We start from the raw sequence: 19,566 nt of genomic DNA on the forward strand, positions 1-19,566 counted from the left end.
TATTTTTTTTTAAACTTAATAATTGCCTTGTGTCCAGGAAGAGCTGTAATTCCATGATACTGCCCACGCATCCTGCACTGCCACGGGTTATACAAGTACTCAGCAAGTCATAACAACAGTCAGAAGCACTGGCCTGGGTGCTCTGCGCACAGAAACCTCTGCTGCGTGTCACCACATCCCTCCCACGATCTGTCACAAAGCACGGGGCTTTGTCACAGGCTCCTGTCAGGCCTCTCCACAACATCTGCCCAGCGCCTAGCACAGGGCAGCCCTATGCACATTTCAACTGTCTGAACTGGATGCTCACATAGAGGTGGAATTATCTAGTTCTTGCTATTCTTCAAGTTGTCAAACCCAACACGTCACTGCCTGCAAGAGGAGGCAGACCAAGCAAACAGCGGGTTGGAAATTTTTATTCAGTAATCAGTCCTGCTGTGTGGATAACATCTTAACTGTAACCCAAGTATGCAAAAATACTGAGTTTTCACAGTGAAAAACCAGACAGTATAAAATATTCCAGTATTGTCTCTTAGAACAATTATTTCAATAAGACCCCTGTTTCAAAGGCAACATGCTTATTTATTTTGTTTGCTTTCTATTCTCAACCCCTTCCCTCCCCCAGAAAAACTGTTTAGTCACCCTCCTTACCCCAACATTACCCACGCATGCTGGGGGAAGAGAAACACTACATGAAATTCCCCTCCTGATTGCCAAAGGTTTACTGAAGAACATTCTCCCAGTGGTGCCAAGGGCCAAGAAGACATAGATTATTGTGACACCAAGTGATCCTGATGTTCCACACACCGAAGACACTGTGGTGCTACTAAACTCTGACGAGAGGCTCTGTCTCCCGGATGAGCCACTGAAGAGCTTCGTGCCGGCCTTGCCTCTCCAGTTCCGCTCCAATTACTTCCCTGCACTTCTGATGGTAGTCGTTCACCCAGTTACACTAGAGAAAGGGAGGGGGTATGACATTCAGCATAAGCACAGAAGGTTTTTGGGTTTTTTTTTTTTTTTTTTTTTTACAAGTTGCATACAGCCAAAGACAATTTGTAGGCCCTTGTGCTCTTTGGGATTGAGCTGTTAGGCTGGAACGGGATCCGGCCCTAAAGAGACAGACCTCTCGTATATGGAAGTGACTTGTAAATTTGATGAGGGTAGGAACTGAAGCAATTCATCCTGGGTTTTCAGAGGAGCCAAGGTTCGGTTCAGCTGACGAGTATTTGAAGTCTCTGCAAATCACTGCCTCTAGCAAATCAGAACAGCTACCTTGGCACAGCCTAGTAAATACCTTTGCAAATTTGTAACTGAACAATGCACTCCTCAGACACAAGTTGCCCAACTGATCTGAACAGGTAACCTTACTACAGTCCTTGGTACTCGTCACAGTCCTCTTCAGAAAAAGGAAATGCAAACAGGATTATCATTCAGAAAAGGAGGATGGGCTGAGGCAAAATAAGGGTATGGTAGAACAACAGGATGAAACACACCACGGTGAAGGTAGTGGGAGACCTAAACAGAAAGTTTAGAGCATGATGCTATTCGGTAAATAAATGTTGCTGAGCAGATATCCCTGATGTCTGCTCAGAGTCCATATGCACTGCAGAACGTGGTGTGGCTGAATGGGATTGGTCAGAAGTAGATATGGACAACACAGGACAGTCAATAGCATAAGTCTCCAGGGAGACAGCATGACAGTCCAACAGAAGGAAATTAAGGAGTAGGAAAAGAGGAGAGATGATAGCAGCAAATACCATATCAAGGGAACTATCAAAACAACATCATCAGAGGGGTCCTTGCTGCCTTCATCACAGAATAATTTAGATTGGAAGAACCTCTGGAGAGTTCATCTCATCCACCCTCCCACTCAAAGCTGGATCAAGTTTAAAATTAAGCCAGGTTGCTCAGGATTGCTCTCTGAATCTATGAAATGGAAGAGGCCAGTGGTTCTTGTAAACAGAACAGAACAAGCTGCTTCTAGTGCGAAGATGACAATGCAAACCTACTGCTTCACTTACCTCTTTTTGTGTCAGCAAATTAACATCAATCATTTTCGTCTGAATTGGAACCAGGGTTAACGGTTCAAAGGTCAGGCTCCCTCTGTTTTTGAAATTGTACTGCAGCAGAAAGACAAACAGGGTTGTAAATTTTTAGAAACAGCTCTGGCCAGATCGCACTTACTTACTTCTTGGTTCATGTGGCCGCTACATGTAACATTCATGTAACAACCCATGTAACATTCAGATGAGAAGGTAGCAACTTAAAATAACATTTTTCTTTACAGCTCAAGCAAAGAATCTCAACATAAACCTTAGTTCTTTCTTTCAATGGTCGTTTTTTAAAGGCCATGTCCCAGGTCACAATTGTATAGGACTCAGATTGACGACTATATGGTCATTTTCAGTTTAGCATTTCTAAAAGCATAACCCAGCCAGATTGGCAATCATAAAGTCAAAATCTGTCTGTAGTTTTGTTTCTACTGCCACTGAGGACTCTCTATCCGAGAAGAAAATCCTGACTTGAGAAGATGAACCAACTCTAGAGCAATGACTCTAAGAGGCCGAATAAAGATGCTTCTGGTCTTTGACATCCAGACAGAAAACATTTTAAAACAGCACTCTCATACACATTTCAACCCATGGAAACTCTGCAGAAGCAGAACTGTCTTCTGTGCCCCCATAAGCAAGGGAGACTTAGAATCAATCTTCACTAAAGCATGGTTTTGGAGACCAGGAGTCTTGAGTAGGATTCAACTGTCTGCAGCATGTTCCCACCTCAGGTTCCAGAACTTTAATTTTTACAGTCAGTGAGTCATATAGAAAGGTGCATCTTGAGTAGGTCATTCACCTTGGTTTCGGCAGGAATCACCAGGACGACATTTTCTATTCGGATCCCAAAGGACCCATCTTCATAATACCCAGGCTCTGCAGAAACAGACAGTAATTAATTAAGCCACAACATAGCTGCAGTGAGCAAATACTTATTCCCTATGGCCAGACTTCCCCCCCATGGCTTTAGTCCACTGAAGTCACTAAGCAATCTTGACACCAGGCATCCACAGAGGCAAACAAATTTCTGACTCAACTTAATCTGCACAGAAGCCTCGAGCAAGGTGACAGCAAAAGTTCTCAAAGGGAGGAGAAACAAGACAGACAGCCCTCGAGCTCAGAAAGTCTCCTTCCAAATCAAGAGAGAACACAGAGTACATGTGTTCCAAATACCAGAACCTCTGAAAATATTAATGTCTTTATGAAAGGCAGGCGGGTAACCCCTTCCCCAAAATACTTACTTTAGAAAGTGCTCCCCTGACTCACTGAGAGGACTTTGCAGCCCTGAAGGAACGTAAGTCTCTCAGCAAACCCCAGCAGGCTGTTAATTTACTACTGGAAGAATAATGCACGTAAAGATTTAATAGCTGCCTCAAATAGCCCATAGCAAAGACAGGATTAGCTCCTGAAAGCCTGGTGTCCACCTTGTACTGTAGCCAGCTCTTCCACTGCAGAAAGGGAGGCAGCATGCCAGAGCTGGGCTGGTCAGCAGTACAGCTCTGCTGAGGTTTGTGCTGTAGAGAGCAGGAAGCAGGCCTGTAGCACTCGACTGCAAAGGTGCTTTATGGAAGGTCAAAGCTAAAATCAGAGGGTCTTTATGTGGAGAGCTTAAACGACAATTAAAATAACAAACTAGGAGGCAGGACTAGAGCTTACGATCCCACCTCTCCTTTACACCATTGTCAGATTTCTTCCCTCTGCATCTTAAAGAGCTTGGGTCCTCCCCCAGTAACCAGAGAGAAACATCAATGCTAAATACCATCAGAGACGATCATGCCAGCCTCCAAGGGCTCGTCTGCAAAGGTTTTGTAGCTAATGCCGCAAGGACCCTCATGTACGTTTAGGAAAGAGCCAACTCCATGTCCCGTCCCATGCAGGTAATCCAAACCACAATCCCACAAGGCAGAGCGGGCAAAGGAATCTAGAAGGTGACCTGCAGGCCAAGAGGGAGAGAGAGAATTTGATCAAGTCAGGCTCCCTCAGAGATGCTGATAATCATGCTGACGGCTCAAACTTGGAAAACATGCAAAAAAACCCACCACCATGCCCTAAAAAAAGCCCACCAACAACCAAAGAAAGCAAGTCATTGGATTGTTGGAAGTTACAGGTCAGATTTAGCACATCCAACATTCATGCCCTTTCTCAACAAAAGAGCCCACCTCTCTCTTTCCTGTTACACAGCTCTTCAGAAGATGGTCTGTAACAGAAACATTGCACTGCTGCTTGCTTCACTGAGGTTTTCAGGAAAGAATCTAGTGGTAAATCTCCCACAGAGAATTCAGTGCCTTTCTTAAAGGTAGCTGCACTAAATGAACCGAAAGCAGAAAACTTGCCAAATGTATTGGGTGAACTGATCAGCCAGACTTCTTGCCTGGATGGCCAGTTATTTAAGATTATTTCAACCAGAATGCAGAGAATTTCTGTTGCCTGCATGTGAACACCAAGCCCATACGTCCAAGTTCAGAAACCCTCCAATTTCAGTTGAGGTTTCTCATACCACTATGCAGCTGCTTTTTCCTCACTTACCCAAGAATGCAAACTGGAGAAAACTAAAAAGGGGCATCTTTGTGTAAGGTGTCTGATCAGGGAGAAAATAGTTCTGCACCAAATTCACCAGGGGTGAGTGTATGTCACTGCTTCTCCTGTACAAAATCAGCTCCTTCGTGTGTCATTTCCCCATGCTGCTCTCTCATAAAAGAGATTCCACATTAACTAGAAGAGAATTAGCCAGTCTTTTTGAAGCTGAGAAGTGACCTCTTACTTTGACAGGGCCATGAGTAAAGCATAAAGACAACCTCCAAGCACAGAAAGTGCACAGATGTGTCAGAGTGCCATTGATGAAAGTCACTATCACCAACCAGAGCACTCTGAACACCCTTCAGACTTTCCCCCTCAGAATTTTCAGCACTAGTTGATGCCAAGAGAGAAGGCATCAGTAATCCAGAATCCAAAATGTTCTGATGGAAACAGACACAGACAGTTACGTCAACAACACATCTGGACCTGTCAACCACAGTGCTGCTTTCAGACCACTTAATGGTTCTTCAGAGGTCACTGCGGTAGTAAAAACACTCCAACTCAACAACCTACCTTTGGTTCCATTTGGGAAGATGGCTGCACTCACAGCTATATGTCCCTTCAAGACATAGGTGAAGCATTCCTGCCAAAGAAACGTGTGGCATAAGCAAACAGGGATAGGCAACATTTTGTCTTCCCCAGGAATGGAAAGAAAGACTGCATCTAGTAGCAAATTCTGAAGGATCTGGAAAGATTTGCTCATGATCTCCTATGGCTGGCAATGTCAAAGCAAGCTATGAGCAGAAAGAGTTTAAATTACTCTGAAGATCTTTCTCTGCTAATTATGGAGAGTGCGTCACAAACTCAGACTGCAGGCTTAGCAGCAGGATTCACCTGACCTACGTGACTGACTTTCTTTGTGGCTGTAGTTTTACTTCCTGAGCATACCCCACAGCCTATTTTCATCACTGAGTGAACTATAATGATGAAATTAGTTTTAATTAAAGAAGCAATCTAAAATAAACAAAATTACATTGCTGAATTTCCAACACGGACCTTCTCAGTTAAGTCTGGGACTGGTTTTTGATATGGTACGCTAGACACAAACCACTATTGCAGCCTTGCATTAGACACTAAGCTTTGCACTAAATTAAAACTCACTAACTCCCATGTTGGACAAGTCAGTAATGTTTACCCTCAGTCTGCCAATTTTATTATTTCTTAGAGGAGACATGTCACTTTGCAGATAAAAGGTGTGCATTTTAAGATAGAAAGGTGTCATTTTCTAAATCACTTAGTTCATATTTTGGAAGTCTGACAGCCTCCTTCTCAGTCTTATCAAAATGCTGTCACATATTATTAAATAAATGATACTTGATAGAGCACTTTGACTACATAGCAGTAGGACACATTACTAATTTAAGTATCTCTAATAATAAGGCTGAGATCACAAACCACACTGAGATGCCAACTTACCTTTTCATAGGCTGACGGTGTGCCAAAATGCATTGTCCTGGTCACATCTGTGGTACCATCTCTTCCAGATGGAAACAAAGATGCAGGAAGCAAAGGGATGGGGGAAAAAAAAGATCCAAGTGAGAATGCACAGAAAACCCAGTCACATGGCAGCAAATCAACCAAACCCGTAACTGGGTAAAGTTATCTACTCTGCGCTACACAAGACTGATGATGTAACAGTTCCTAATCTCAAAAATTCCTGAACACACATGTCCCAGATGTAGCAATAATGACTTACAATTCAAAATGTTATCTTTCATCCATTAGCATCCCAAAGCTCCTCGCAAATTAGAATCTGAACTGCTCATAAAAACGATTCTAATTTGAGGTTTAGCAACTGGTACCACCCCATTGAGAACAGAACAGAAAAGGCCAAATTTAGACTATTTGCATAGAAAATGATTCATTAGCAACTTACAAATATATACTTATGCACAAATGACAGCTACCAGCTCAGGAAAGGGAAGTGTAAGGGGGTAGAGTGTCCCTTTCATCCTCAGGATGTCTTGTGCAAAGATCTCTAGAAGTTATCCAGCATTTGGATAGGGGTCAGTCTGAGACGTCAGAAACTGGCTCTAAGTTCCTTCTACAAATACCATTTTGAGCCTGCTGTCAAAAACAGAGAGGCTCTTGAAATAATGAGTTCCCTTTGAAACACTGCTGTGCCTACGCTCTTCCCCAGCACACACAGGCCATGGTCACAAAGAACTCACGGTTTAACTCCTCAGCAGGGACAAGCAGAGCATCCCTGTCACAATGCCATTGATGTCCAGCTTACATTGTATTCAAAGGGCTGCTTTTCATAGTGGCACTAAGGAAATCGTTAATTAGGCCATCAGAGGGGAGGAAAAAAAAAAAAAAAAAAAGATCTCCTTGTAAAAATCTTATCAAAGGATGTCTGTATGGTTCCTTTTCAAAGCTTTTCCTGACTGACACAACAAAAAGGCATAGCTCCAAAGACAAAGCTCATCTCAAAGGAGCAGCCAGGTCTGTCCTGCATCTTTCTGAACAAGCCAGTTCTCATCTATTTACACTGGTTAAAAACATCACTTCTTTCATTTTCCGTAGAGTCAAAGACCCACAGTAAACAGCTGCAGAGATTGAGGTCACTAAATGGCACTGTCAAAAATACACTGAGTGAGTCAACAGACATGACGCCTTCCCAAAAAACACACCTGAAGACTAAGTGGCCACTGAGATGAGAAACCCCGCCTCTGAGTCTCTGTCTGGAAAGGCAGAGAACAACCACAAGGCAGCACTGTCCTGCTCCTTTGCCCCACCTTTTTCTGACCTCAACGTCAGTCAAATCTGTTCGCATCCTGGTAGGGTAGGTGCCTCACTGGGCTGTGCAGACAGTTGTGTAGGCAGCCCAAGGCTAAACCAGGGCAGTCAGGCCTGCTCCCTGTTCCCTGCAGCTCTAACACCGATGCGCCAGGTGAGCAGAGCTGCAGCAGATGGAAACGTGCACCACCAGCTAAAGCACAGCTACCATCACACTGGTCACGGGACTCTGATGGGAAGTGCACTTTTAGATCTCCTACCCCAGATAAGGCTTGTCAGCAGCCCTAGTCCGCTGTCCTGAGCCTGTCATGGATCAGTCACCCACTGACTGATACACTTGGCTATAGTCAGAATCCCACTAACTGCCTCCAGAGGGGATACAACAAGCAGGCTCTCCGTGAAACAACACTGTGCTCAAAACTACACATTGCTATGCTTGCCACAGCAACTGTGAGCTGACCCTGCAAGTGGTCACTGGGAGCAGAAAACGTAGCAGTTCAGCACCATTCATCTCACTCACTTGTACTGCGCTCCTGAGTCCAGGAGGTAGATCTCATTCACAGACAGCGTTCTGTTGGTCTCAGGAACTGGCCTGTTCAATTAAACACAAGTTTTTTTGTTCCACGGTTTCAAGGTCTCCAGCCCAGAAATCATATTAAGTGCAAGCTTGGATGTGTCACCTCTGATTTCTTGTGGCAGTGATGGAAATCCCACACATGCTGAGCCAGGGATCATACTGAGGAGTGTATTCGTCTACAGTAAATAGCACTACAGTACAGAGAATAGCTTTGTTGCTTCCAGCAAAACCCTCAACATCTGTTTCTGGACATATTTCAGAACAGTTTGCACTGCATACTTGTCCTTCTCAGACTTCCACCCAAAAAACAGCCCTTTTCTACGGCCCCTGAGCAGATCACCATCATAATACATACATGCTGCCAGCAGGGAGAGATCTTTATTTAGTAAGTGTGGAAGCTCTGGTGTAATAAGCAAGATGACAACCAACAGTGACCCACATCTCCCTGGAGTACTCTGTTGTGACTCCACAAAGAGGCCAGACAGCTCATTCCAACTATGTTTGCTGAAGGATGAAAGGAGAAGTTGTGGTTCTCTTACTTGTAGTGAATGATGGCTCCATTTGGGCCTGTGCTTGATATGGTAGCAAAACTCAATTCAACAAAGTCTTTCTGTTGGCTGAAAGAAAAGATTGTTATCACTACAGCACAAAACAGAGGAGCACACCAGGCACCTGAGGTACCTGGAATGCCCCATCCTCAATTTCACATCACCTCAGCCTTCCCCTTAGCCTTGGAAGCCATCCGGGCAAACACACTCAGGTAGGAGAATTTTACAGATCGAAGCTCTATCCTCCCAACCATATGGAAACCTGCTTTTCATCTCTACCCTTTCCTTACAAGCAGAAAATTCACCACCCAGACGACCCAGGGAAGAGATGTCCTGAACAATTTCTTCTCTGTTACTTGTTTACTCAAAGGCATTTTTAGAGGTTCTCCTGATGTACACATGGGAGTATTTCTCAATACAAATGGTGCTCATTCTGCAACAGAAGAGGAGGAAATCTAACTCTTACATCAAGTCCTCTGTGGTAAGAAATCAACTGTCTTGTATTTAAGTGTCCTAACCTGCAGCACTCCTCATTGCTATCTGAAAAGGAAGGCAGATAGGATCCAGTGAGCTGGGACTTGGTATCTCCCAAGAGACCCAATTCTTCCCCAACTCTTTCAACTGTTCAAAGAAATCCTGCAGTAATGGTTTGTCCTCAGGTAAATTATATCTGCGAGTGAGCTGGATTTCTAAAGAATAAAATAAAAACAAAGGATAAAAATGCCACCCAGAAAACATCCTCACAGGGGATTTACTTTTTACCTGCGAAACTCCTCTGCTTTGTCTGCAGCAATTATTTCTGTTACTGTTCCCTTTGGAACCTAGTGGACAAAGATGAAGGTTGAATTAGTACACCAACAGCAAAGAAAATGCTGTATGCTTACGCACTGGGCCTCGTCTGTGCATTACGAAACCCAACCTTGAAGTGGCCTCTTTCCAGGTTTTCTGTCCTCATTCCTCAGTAATGACAAACACAAACCTAGCAACGCCGTGCAGCGCATGTGAGAAGCAGGAAGCAGAGATAGTCCCAGCAGGATTGTGCTGTCAGTGCGGTATTAACTTCACTGAGATACATACAGAAGTTAACATCTCACAAGGCAACATCTCTTCACAGACAGGTTACACTAAGTTTAAACAGTTCTCTCCAACAGCCCATGGTATTAGCAGAATTTTTATGCTTTTAAATTAGAAGTGGAAGCAGTTGCAGGAAAAACAAAGGACACTAAATTTTACTTTAGGCATTTGATAAATTCAAACCTGTGACGCAACTTCCCCAAGACCGGACAACAGGCAAGGGGAGCAAGAGCTAGGTCTCATAACCGCCGTGGCAGACTTCCTGAGGTACTCAAACATGTAAAAAGGCACCTTCTGGAAGTCATCAAGCCACCTCCATAGGTAAAGCCTTAGACATGCCGTAGCAGAGAAGGAGCACAGCTTAGTAAGTCGCTGAGTAACACGTGGCACTCTGCACCTTCACTGTGTACTTCTAACCCAGAGCAAATGTGAGTAGTTTTTCCTTTATCCCATTTATACCGCACGTGGGCATGACTGCACCTCTCCATTCATAAACACCAAATCTGTCCATACTACCAGACAACACTGATTATCATGAGAATAATCCCAAAGTACTGCACCAAACTGGATATTATTTCATAATTTACACTACCAAACCAGCACAAGACAGTATTAACACTACACTAAGCCCATTCAGGTAATTTCTCATCTGCTCTGGCTTTGGTCTGTGCAAAATGAATAGGAGTACATTTTAAAAAAAAAAAACTCATTCAGCATGATTTAATTTCCCCCCAAAAAAACCCAGGTAAAATCTCAACTTTTTCCCCCACTTTTAGCTAAGGCACTATAAAGACTATCAAAAAGTTTATGCTAACGAAGAATTTTCCATAGCAATAAAATCTCCAAGTTAAACAAAATTAATACACTACCTCTTTCTCCAGCCAGTTAAAGAGCTCACACAGGGCAACAGCATCTTTAATCTATGTTAAAATAGGCAAAAGAAAAGGGAATTGAGAAGAAAAAAGATTTATCAAGTCTCAGTATAAACTGTTTTTGATGCAAAAGAATTCAACCTGCAAGTTTCAGAAACACAAACTAAGAGATGATTTAAGAGGTCTTTCCAGGTTCTGCATCCTGCAAGTAATACAAGTACTGGAAACGTACCTGGAAAATTAAATAATCGTTAATAAAGGTATACTGCTGGGAAGTACCTTACTGTGAAGAATTATCAAGAACTCAGCAAACATTGGCTTTACCCCACACATGACACAAGATTTTGCATTTCGGATCATGGAAAGTAACCGCACAACACATCTTGCGATGCGGCAGGGGAACATGCCCTTCAGACACTCGGGCACCACACAGTCTCTGTCACACAGCATTTGGCGCCTCTCTTGCCTGATGGCCCCCATTTTTCTTCCTTCTTTCTACATGCTTGCAGCATGCAGGGGCAAGAAGCAGAAGACAAGTGTACAAGAGCGAGGCACAATTTTGTCCCCAGGTGGCAGGTGACAAAGTGTCTCTGCTCAGTACAAGTATTTTTATTTCCCCTTAACTAACAGAGAAGAAAAGCATTGAAATAGAAAGCAGCAGTTCCCAAGAAACTAGCAGAAAATATGGGACGAGCACAGAATTGCCAGCCCTGTTTTAACTGGCACATTTCTCCTGTTGTGAAAACTGCTGCTTGAAAATTAATAGGAAATAAACAAGAGAAAACTTCAGCCCCACCATGAACCTGTTTTAAAGGCAGCTTCTTTGCTTGAAAATATGAAGCTTCCTGGGAAGTCAGCCTCATTTCCAGAGTGTCGTGATGATTACACAAAAACAGAGTGGTTTGAGGCCACTGGCTGCTTCTGAGCATCTTGGCCTGTGTTTGTGTCAAAGAATTTCTCTGTATTCTTTAGGCTGTGTTTATTCAAGTGATAACAATTTGAAGACTCCACTGAGAAAGACAACAGAACTAGCAAAGGGGAGAGAACATCCCTTTGAGAGTTCCTACTCTAAACAACACTTCTCAAGTCTGCCCAGTCTTCCAACAGAGCAAGGCTGGTTCTTCACACTATTACAAATGTTGTTCTTTACTCCAAGTGAACGCTAAACAAGCACAAAAACTGCTTCAACAGCAGTAGATGCCCGACAGAAAGCCATTTTTATTTTGCCATCCAAATTCTTATTTGCTTTTTAATCCAAAACACTAAATCTGAAAAGAAAATGTAATTTCTTTCCCTAAACGTAAAGCAAACCTCTTGCCATGTGCAAGGAGGCTCTCAAGGCTTCACTTACATGTGCTCTTCTCATGCCTTCTGTTTCCGATGAGTTCTTCACAGCTTTTGCAATGCAGATGGGGGTATACGGGGTGAGGTATCGGTAAGCCTGCAGCAGAAGGACAAGGATTACTTGTGGATTACTCAGACTACATAATCCTACAGGTTTAATAACTCAGCCTGGACCACAAGGCAGTCTCTCTCAACCTTAAGTGCTGTGAGATACTGGTTGCCAGTAGTCAGCTAAGTGCACTGGATAATAGAGGAGAAACAGTCCCTGACTGAAGGAAGACCAGCCACAGGGAAATCCAAGGAACTAAAGGGGTCAACAGCTTGTCATGAAGCAGGGTGAAGATCTGCATATCCTAAATACCATATCTACCAATGTCTGAGCTATGGGTTTCCTGTTATTGCTGTACACTAAAGGCCCAGAGACAGTCAATGAGAAATGCCAATCCCAGGTAGAGAGCATTGTAGTCGAACCTGGAGGGTGTCCCAAGGCTCTGTCTCCTCCAGCACTGAGCATCACCACTTCTAATGATCAGCAGCTCTGACAAACACATCAAGGGGCCAAGAAACATGAGAGGCCTTTGGCAAATCTGAGCTTTACATGCTGTCCACTTCTGAAAGGAGCCTACATCAATGGTTTGAGACAAAGCTTTCCTATGCCTGGACTGGGTGGCCCTGCATTAAGAACTAGTAACTGATCCCTTACCACTGTGCACTTCCCCAACACCAGCTATCCTTACATTAGCAGGAAGGCCTGGCTGGTTCTGAGCATGTCTTCAGAAATTCACCAACTGAGGTGACTTGCCCAAGCCTTGTCACGCTTGGCATCAGAAGAAGGAATAAAAAAGGATGTCTTTTGCCTCACAGTTCTCTGCTCTACCCATTATATATAGGGAGATGGGATGAGTACCTACATAAGCACAGCCCAGGCAACATGTTTTTTAATTCTCAATACACCAGCATACAAATAAACACCACACAAATTCACGGGAAAGGCCTGGTAGACCCTCAGCAAAGACCAATTTCACACAAATCCTAGAGACTTACAGTTTCCAAATTCTTAAAAATAGCAAGACACTACATCATGCAGAAACTAAAGTACTGAAGAAGCCACAAGAAAGTCAGGAAAGTCCTTTTATGAGAGTCAAGACAAAACTTCTCAACAGTCAGATTCTTAGATTGGCTTGCCTTTTACAGATACTGGTAGGTTCTATTAATCTTCTGTGAAAAGTATATTTACATGCAACTGTAGGCAAATCTATAAAGGGTTTGCAGATCTGTGTTTAATAATGGACTGGATTTTTGCCAATGTCAATATTTGGCTTTGATGGAGACAGGTAGTAGATGGACTTCCAGCACTGTGGTTCTTCAAAGCACTCCAGGACAGTTGCTCAGCTGGTGTAAAGTGGTGTAGAGCTAGAGAAAAATACCCAGCATGAGGAACCAGGAAACCTTTGGCTCTTTCAGTGTTTTTTTTATCAAGACATTTCAGTCCTTCCTCCCCTGCTTTCTATTGAACAGAGTTTGCTCCTTGAGGCAGGGACTCTCACATTGCATACAGAGGGCATGTAGCACTGCAATGACTCAGGATCAGCCAAAACATTCAGTGCTAAAGGGGTAAATAATGTCACTACAACTCATTACATTCCTTAAGCTAGGCCAGACCTGCTGTACTTTTCCATAGGAATGCTCTGCGTAAATCATCTACAGCAACTTACCCAAGCTGGGGTTAGTTCATTGACTCCAGCTACAGCAAGGGGTATTCTACTCTGAAGTCAAAAGAGCAACAACAATTTATACTGAACGCTCCATAGACTCTACGCTTTCTGCTACCCTGAATGAAAGAGAGTGGGCAAAATATCAGTATTCTGTATTAAGAGGTGATTTGCACCTACAAATGAATTGATGGTGTCAGAAGATTTAACCCTGGGCAGGAGCAAAAGACTGTATATCTTGCTCAAGTCAGTGCAAAGGCACAAAAATATATCCTGTATTAAATGGATACGTTCAAAGCAACAAAACTTGCCAGACCTGTTTGGTTTTACCATCTGTCCTGGTGCACCAAGTGCAATGAAGCTATTAAGGTATATAAGTCAATGTCATCTCTGGAGAAAAATAATACATAGTTCCTGCTATTTTGGCCTTTAGAGAAAGAGAGTTTAAGCAGAGTTTTGTGCTGGTATCAAACTGTGGCAGCCTGGGGATACACAAACAGACCCTGCTCTTGGGATTTTGTCTTTTGGGACACACAAATCTGAGGCTACTCTTAAAACTCCTGCATACAGAAAGAGCTTTCAGGCCCCATGAATTAGCTCTGTTGCCGCAGGTATGGCTGTATCATATACACACCTGCAGCACAACCAAGCAGTACATGAAACAGGCAGGAGATATCTGCCTGCCTGGTGGCAGCAGAAACCTGGTGGCAGGTAAATGCAAACTTGCAGCCAAGCACCTCTTACAATTTAGTTCTTCCTTCAGCAACCCCTTCATCTGAGCCCTGCGATTCTCAGGTGGGAAGCCTGGACTGTTTAGTAACCCAGCACAAACTCAGGTTCTGTTCAGCAGGTCTGGCCTTCCAAGGTAACATCTGGAAAATACTCATTGGTCCCTGATTCGCAGCCATATTTATTCACAGTATCTGTTCGGTACTAGGTAACTCTGTAAACTGGACAGCGTTCCACAGAACGTGCAGCAAACAAGAGATGTACACAAGATGCATGGAATACAGCTTATTTGTCCATAGCTGCTGCTGTGTCCTTCCCTAAGTATCTCCTTCCATGACTATTGGATTATTAGGTGGACTGCAGGCCTCCCAGACAGACAAGTTCAAGTACAAGGGTAAGATACAGCAAGTACAGCTGTACAGAAATTAGTCTGATGCTACAGCTGTCTCACAGCAGATGCACTCACTGCATGGACAACCAGTGCCTGCAGGTTATCCATGTCCTAACAAGGTTCCCTGCTGCAACAACTCCGTCGCCCTGTCTCTCGGCAGACATCACAAATTGCCTGATATCCTCAAGCCACTGAAATAAGCAAGGGAAACCATCTTTAGACACTCAGATCAAGCCCAATGCCCCATCCTAAAGGTCCTGCACAACTTCCCTGCTTCAGTTTCTGCAAGTTTCCAGCTCTTACTGTTGGTCTACATAAGGCTGATGTTCCAGCCATGGGCACAGTGACCCAAGTTCACCCTGCTCTCCCTCCCCTCTCTCACTGCACTTGTCTTATCTTAAGCTGACAATTCTTTGGGCAAATCGGCTTAGCGAGTTGGAAGGGCAGCTCCAGCGAGAGCAACCCCAGGATTAACAACCCCTTGATACCTCAGCACGGCTGGATCCCTTCCGCACAACCTCCAGCCTGCATCATGCTTTGCAGAAGGGAAGCTGAGACCAGCTGCCCTCATTAACACTGTTCCTGACAATGCTGGGCAGAAAAGAGAAAAGTATTTTCCCTTGCAAGGGCCACTAACCTTGGGAATGGCCTCAGTCAGAGCATAGCTGGCTTTGTCACTGAGCCACACTTTCTCCTTGGGTGAGAGCCCTGCACCAACAGCCTGCAGCTCTGACAGGATAGATCCATAGGGCATTACTTGGATTTTAAATTCAGGTTCCAGGGTGGAATCGAGCTGTAAGTGCTCCCTCACAGCTGGGTCCATCATTCGGTCACCATCGATGAAGAGCCTTAGAAACAAAACAGACAGAGCAGGTAGGTGGGACCACATCTGACAGTGGCTGGAGTATAAGAGGGAAGGAGGAACAATTCTGGTGACATTTCAGGGAGAAAGGAGTTTGTTAATTATGCGCTATACTTTGTTCTATATTGTTTTAACCACTGGCCTTCACACAGCTTAAATCCTGTTTTGAAATTAAGATGAGAGGAAAGGAGCTGATAGTGGTTTTGTCATATGACACATTCAAAATGGCTGCATCCCATCACTGCACGTCAAGCAGGAGAGAGTAACAGAGGCAAATGATGGCTATTCTCTATTTTTAAAGTGCAACATCTGGAAACGGAAAAGGTACTGTAGCTCTAAGTACCACGTTATTCTTGCTTTCACTGAATTTGAAAGTTCAGCTCAACCTTCACATACCACCTGTACTCCCCCAGCAAGGTTTAACCTGCTAGCTAGCAGCTTGAAGATGCCTCTAGAAGACTTGTCCTTGCTGGGGCTCACTGCACAGGGCAGTTGCAGGCAAGAAGCCTTCTGTCATAAACCAGCCCTGAAACTTTCCTACACAGTCCCTGCAGTTTTGAAGTGACTCATCAATGACATTAGAGAAATGTTTTTCCAATGTTGAGGCCAGGCGTTGGCTCTTACCCACATTTCACCCAGGGCTCAGAGGGCCCTCCAGGTTATCTCAGGGTGACAGACAGAGGGGTCAGCCATCCTGCCCCAGGTCACCCAGCAAGTCAGCTGAGGTACTGAGGAACACAGCAGAGCTCTTGGCTGCCTCTCTAGCTCTGATCAGGGGAGAAATTAACGTTGAAGACAAAAGTGCTCAGAAGGGACTTTAAAGCGCCTGAACGTAGGTGTTTTAAAAAGACAAATGCTTTGCTAGAACAGCTCTGCCACAGAAAAATGCATCTTGGGGGACAGAAGAGGGGAATACAAGCACCTGATTGTGTTCATTCCTATGACGGCGTATGCAAAAAACACAGGATTGTACTCAACATCAGAGCCTCGGAGGTTGAAAAGCCCTGGAAAATAAGAACGCCAAGAATCACAGTCCTGGTTCATCTTTTGCAACATTAGAGAAAGTCAAAAATAATCTCAGTAAAACACAGTCACACAATGAATTGTCATGGGTACAGGCCGCGGGTCCAGCTCCCACCCAGCTGTCCCACGGCCTGCTTCTTCTCCGGCAATCCTAAATTTTTGCCAGGAGATGGCACCAGCACTGCAGTTTAAACGCTCTCACTGAGCAAGGAAATTGGGGTTTAACTTCTGAAGGAGAGTTGGCTTGCAATAAAGCAGGTACAGGCAAAAAAGACAAGGACACACAAAAAAAAAAAAAAGTGTAGTTCTTCCCCTTTCTGGTCTGTGCAATTGCAATAAAAGCTCACTTCTCAACAGCCAGAAGACTTCAAAGTTACGAGTTATCATTCCATTCCAATGCTTGTTTTGATACTTGAGGGAAGAGGGAGACACAATACGCAAGACTAAAATACTCCCAAAAGGCCTCTCATTTGGGTGCCTCCAACATCTCAGATTCAGGCTGCATAGTCTTAGGGGTTTTTTTTAGAAAGATTTTATCCCTCACAACTCCAGGCAAAGTCAAGAGGGGAAGCAGATGTTCAGCATCTCCAAACTCCTGATTTTAGGGTCAAATAAAAACCCCAGGGTATCAACTAGCTGAAATGAGTTACTCAAGGCAATAAGGCCAGCCAGCAGGACAGCTGGGAAAAGAACCAACATGTCCTAAATCACAACCCAGCACTGTATTCATCGAACTGTGCAAATTCTGCCACAAAAGTAAAAATAGAGTTTGATTCTCCCCAGGGAAGGAGTAGGTCACTTGAAAGCAGGAAAGAGCCACAAAGAATTCTTTAATGCATGGGTACAAACTTCCTCGCTCAGCCGACTCCCAGCGCAGTAAGGAGGCAACAGCCTCCTTTGTGGCTCTCTTTCTGTCGCCACAATCTTGTCTGGAGTTTAAAACAGTGAATTGAATTAGATAAAATTAAAGACAACTTCTCCCCCTCCCCCCTTTACGATAGGAAATTAACCACGCAGCCGGCAATAAGCTTCTCTCATGACCTTCTCTGGTCCATCTTAAAACCCTCAATTCATAACCAAGCTTGGCTTTGCTGGAGACATTTAATCTGAAACCACCTCAGGGCAACAATTTATCATTAATTTAATTGGAGATTCGCCTGAAAAGGTGAGACACTCAATCTCTGCTCGCACAGGCCTCCCCAGGGAGGAGTCATATCACCACTCTCAGAAGTGTTTCTTTTCATGAAACAAGCTCTTTGCTCAGTGTCCCAGATCCAGGAGAGCCCAGACCTCAGCAAGCCAGCTTCTCCCAGCGCCAGAGACGTTGCACTGGCAGTGCTGGAGCTAGGAACATGCCACCTTCATTTCTACCTTTTCAGCTCAGATGCAGGGCACAGGCATTAGCAGCACTCACACTCTGCCAGCAGTATGTTCCCACTGCACCAATCTGCACATTGGTGATTTCTGCACAAAAGATACACAGCACTAGTGACAACAGTCCTGGGAGAACCACTGCTGTTTCTGGCCATTCTCCCTTCCTACGCACTGGGCTGGGAGCCAGGGTGTGGAGACCTAGTCATCCTGGGGCCCCAAACATGGAGGGGACTCTCTAGTGGGACCCTGCATTGAAATGATCTGGAAATACAAGTTGAGCCTCGACTGACTTGTTTTAACCAAAGCATTTGCCAAAAGCTGGAGAGGTAGAGACCAACTTAAAAAGTCGTGACAATTAGGAAGATTACTGTGAATGCTGTGTACCCCACCCTGGCCTTATGTATACAAAGCCACGTGTTGCGTTGCTTTGTTTATAGCCCAGCCTCCACAGCAGAAAACAGCCTCCATCTTCCCATAGGGTGAGGCAGCATCAGGATGTTTTATAGACAGAAAAACTCACAGGTCTTTCTTTTCCCTTCAAACTGCCCTGGGCTTTATACATAACCTTCTCTTCCCTTTGCCTGGGCTGTTTTTCAAACGTAGCGATTTGCTGCATTTCCTGGGAAAAAAAATGTACTCAGGAGCTGTACTGGTGTAAAAAGGCACTCTATAGAAATATAGGCTCACTGTTTGTGACCTGTTATCACCACTGCACTTGATACAAGTTAACTGACCTCTAACAAACATGTTGGCTGTCATGAGTGCCTCCCACCCTGGCAGGCTTCTTCCTTTCCAAGGCAGGAATGATGCTTATTTTGTAGGAAGAACTGAGGAGGTAGATGTAAAGACTTACACGCTACTTCATCCAAGGCTGTTACCACAAACCACAGGACTTTCCTCTCAGCCATTTTTGAACGGAGGGCTACAATTTTGTCTCTCCAGCTGACCCCTGCAAAACACGACATGAAAAGCTACAGTCACTAACTTTACTGGGGATGATGACATAAACACAGACGGATGCATTGGATTTTGGAGGTACCCAAAACACACTGTGTTTGGCTCGTGCTCCTCATTCGTTTCTAGTAATTGATATGAACTATGTCAAAGAAGCTGCCCTCCAGACATCTATGGATTTGTTTTGAAGTTATCTAGCCTCTAGCAAATGGTTATTTGAAGTTTTGAGGACAAAGGGGTCATTAGCTGAGGTCCGATCACTTTCTTGACCTATTCATAGTGGATCATATTGCACTGCAGTACTGTTTTTCTCACTGCTTCGTAAGAGGAAAGTAAAAGGTGATAGGGCAGTAGAAACAGTCCCTGTCTATTGGGAGTTAAGCTTCTCACCTGTATAACTCAGGTCGAGCGTGATGAGAGGCTTGCAGGGGCGCTGAGGACAGTCTGTCCAGATTGTATCGATCAGGTTTTCTTTAACAGGCACAAGGTCATGGCCAGCACTTCTTAAGGCTTTGGACATCCTCTTCCACTGGTCTGCCAAAGCAAAAAGAGTCAAGAGTGATGGCTTTAAAGAACACACACTGGTTCAACAATGGCCTTGTTCACAGGGAGCAAACTCAAGAATCTGAGTCTCCTCCTTTCCTTCCAGCCTCTCCTTCTTCCCATTCCCTTTAAAAACAAAGCAGAAGCTATTGCAATTACAGTTCCACAAATGCAGACACTACAGCCAGCAGCAGCTACA

The 19,566-nt window shown here is 44.3% G+C and overlaps 1 protein-coding gene across 5 annotated transcripts in view; it reads right to left on the reverse strand.

Moving 5' to 3' along the window:
• Positions 1-397: 397 nt before the first annotated feature.
• XPNPEP1 (X-prolyl aminopeptidase 1) overlaps positions 398-19,566 on the reverse strand; it is a 33,049-nt gene continuing 13,880 nt past the window's right edge. For all 5 annotated transcript variants that reach the window (XM_074589973.1, XM_074589974.1, XM_074589975.1 and 2 more), the window contains 15 exons: positions 19,215-19,358; positions 18,724-18,819; positions 16,396-16,477; positions 15,249-15,459; positions 11,787-11,876; positions 10,433-10,483; positions 9,252-9,310; positions 8,481-8,558; positions 7,885-7,956; positions 6,042-6,102; positions 5,139-5,208; positions 3,808-3,981; positions 2,848-2,924; positions 2,019-2,117; positions 398-949 (listed from right to left, as the gene is read on the reverse strand). In XM_074589973.1, the coding sequence (XP_074446074.1) occupies positions 824-949; positions 2,019-2,117; positions 2,848-2,924; positions 3,808-3,981; positions 5,139-5,208; positions 6,042-6,102; positions 7,885-7,956; positions 8,481-8,558; positions 9,252-9,310; positions 10,433-10,483; positions 11,787-11,876; positions 15,249-15,459; positions 16,396-16,477; positions 18,724-18,819; positions 19,215-19,358 (1,490 nt within the window). In that variant the 3' untranslated portion in view covers positions 398-823. The remainder of the gene's footprint in view (positions 950-2,018; positions 2,118-2,847; positions 2,925-3,807; positions 3,982-5,138; positions 5,209-6,041; positions 6,103-7,884; positions 7,957-8,480; positions 8,559-9,251; positions 9,311-10,432; positions 10,484-11,786; positions 11,877-15,248; positions 15,460-16,395; positions 16,478-18,723; positions 18,820-19,214; positions 19,359-19,566) is intronic.

Source organism: Larus michahellis, chromosome 6 (genome assembly GCF_964199755.1).
Source record: "Larus michahellis chromosome 6, bLarMic1.1, whole genome shotgun sequence".
NCBI lineage: Eukaryota > Metazoa > Chordata > Aves > Charadriiformes > Laridae > Larus > Larus michahellis.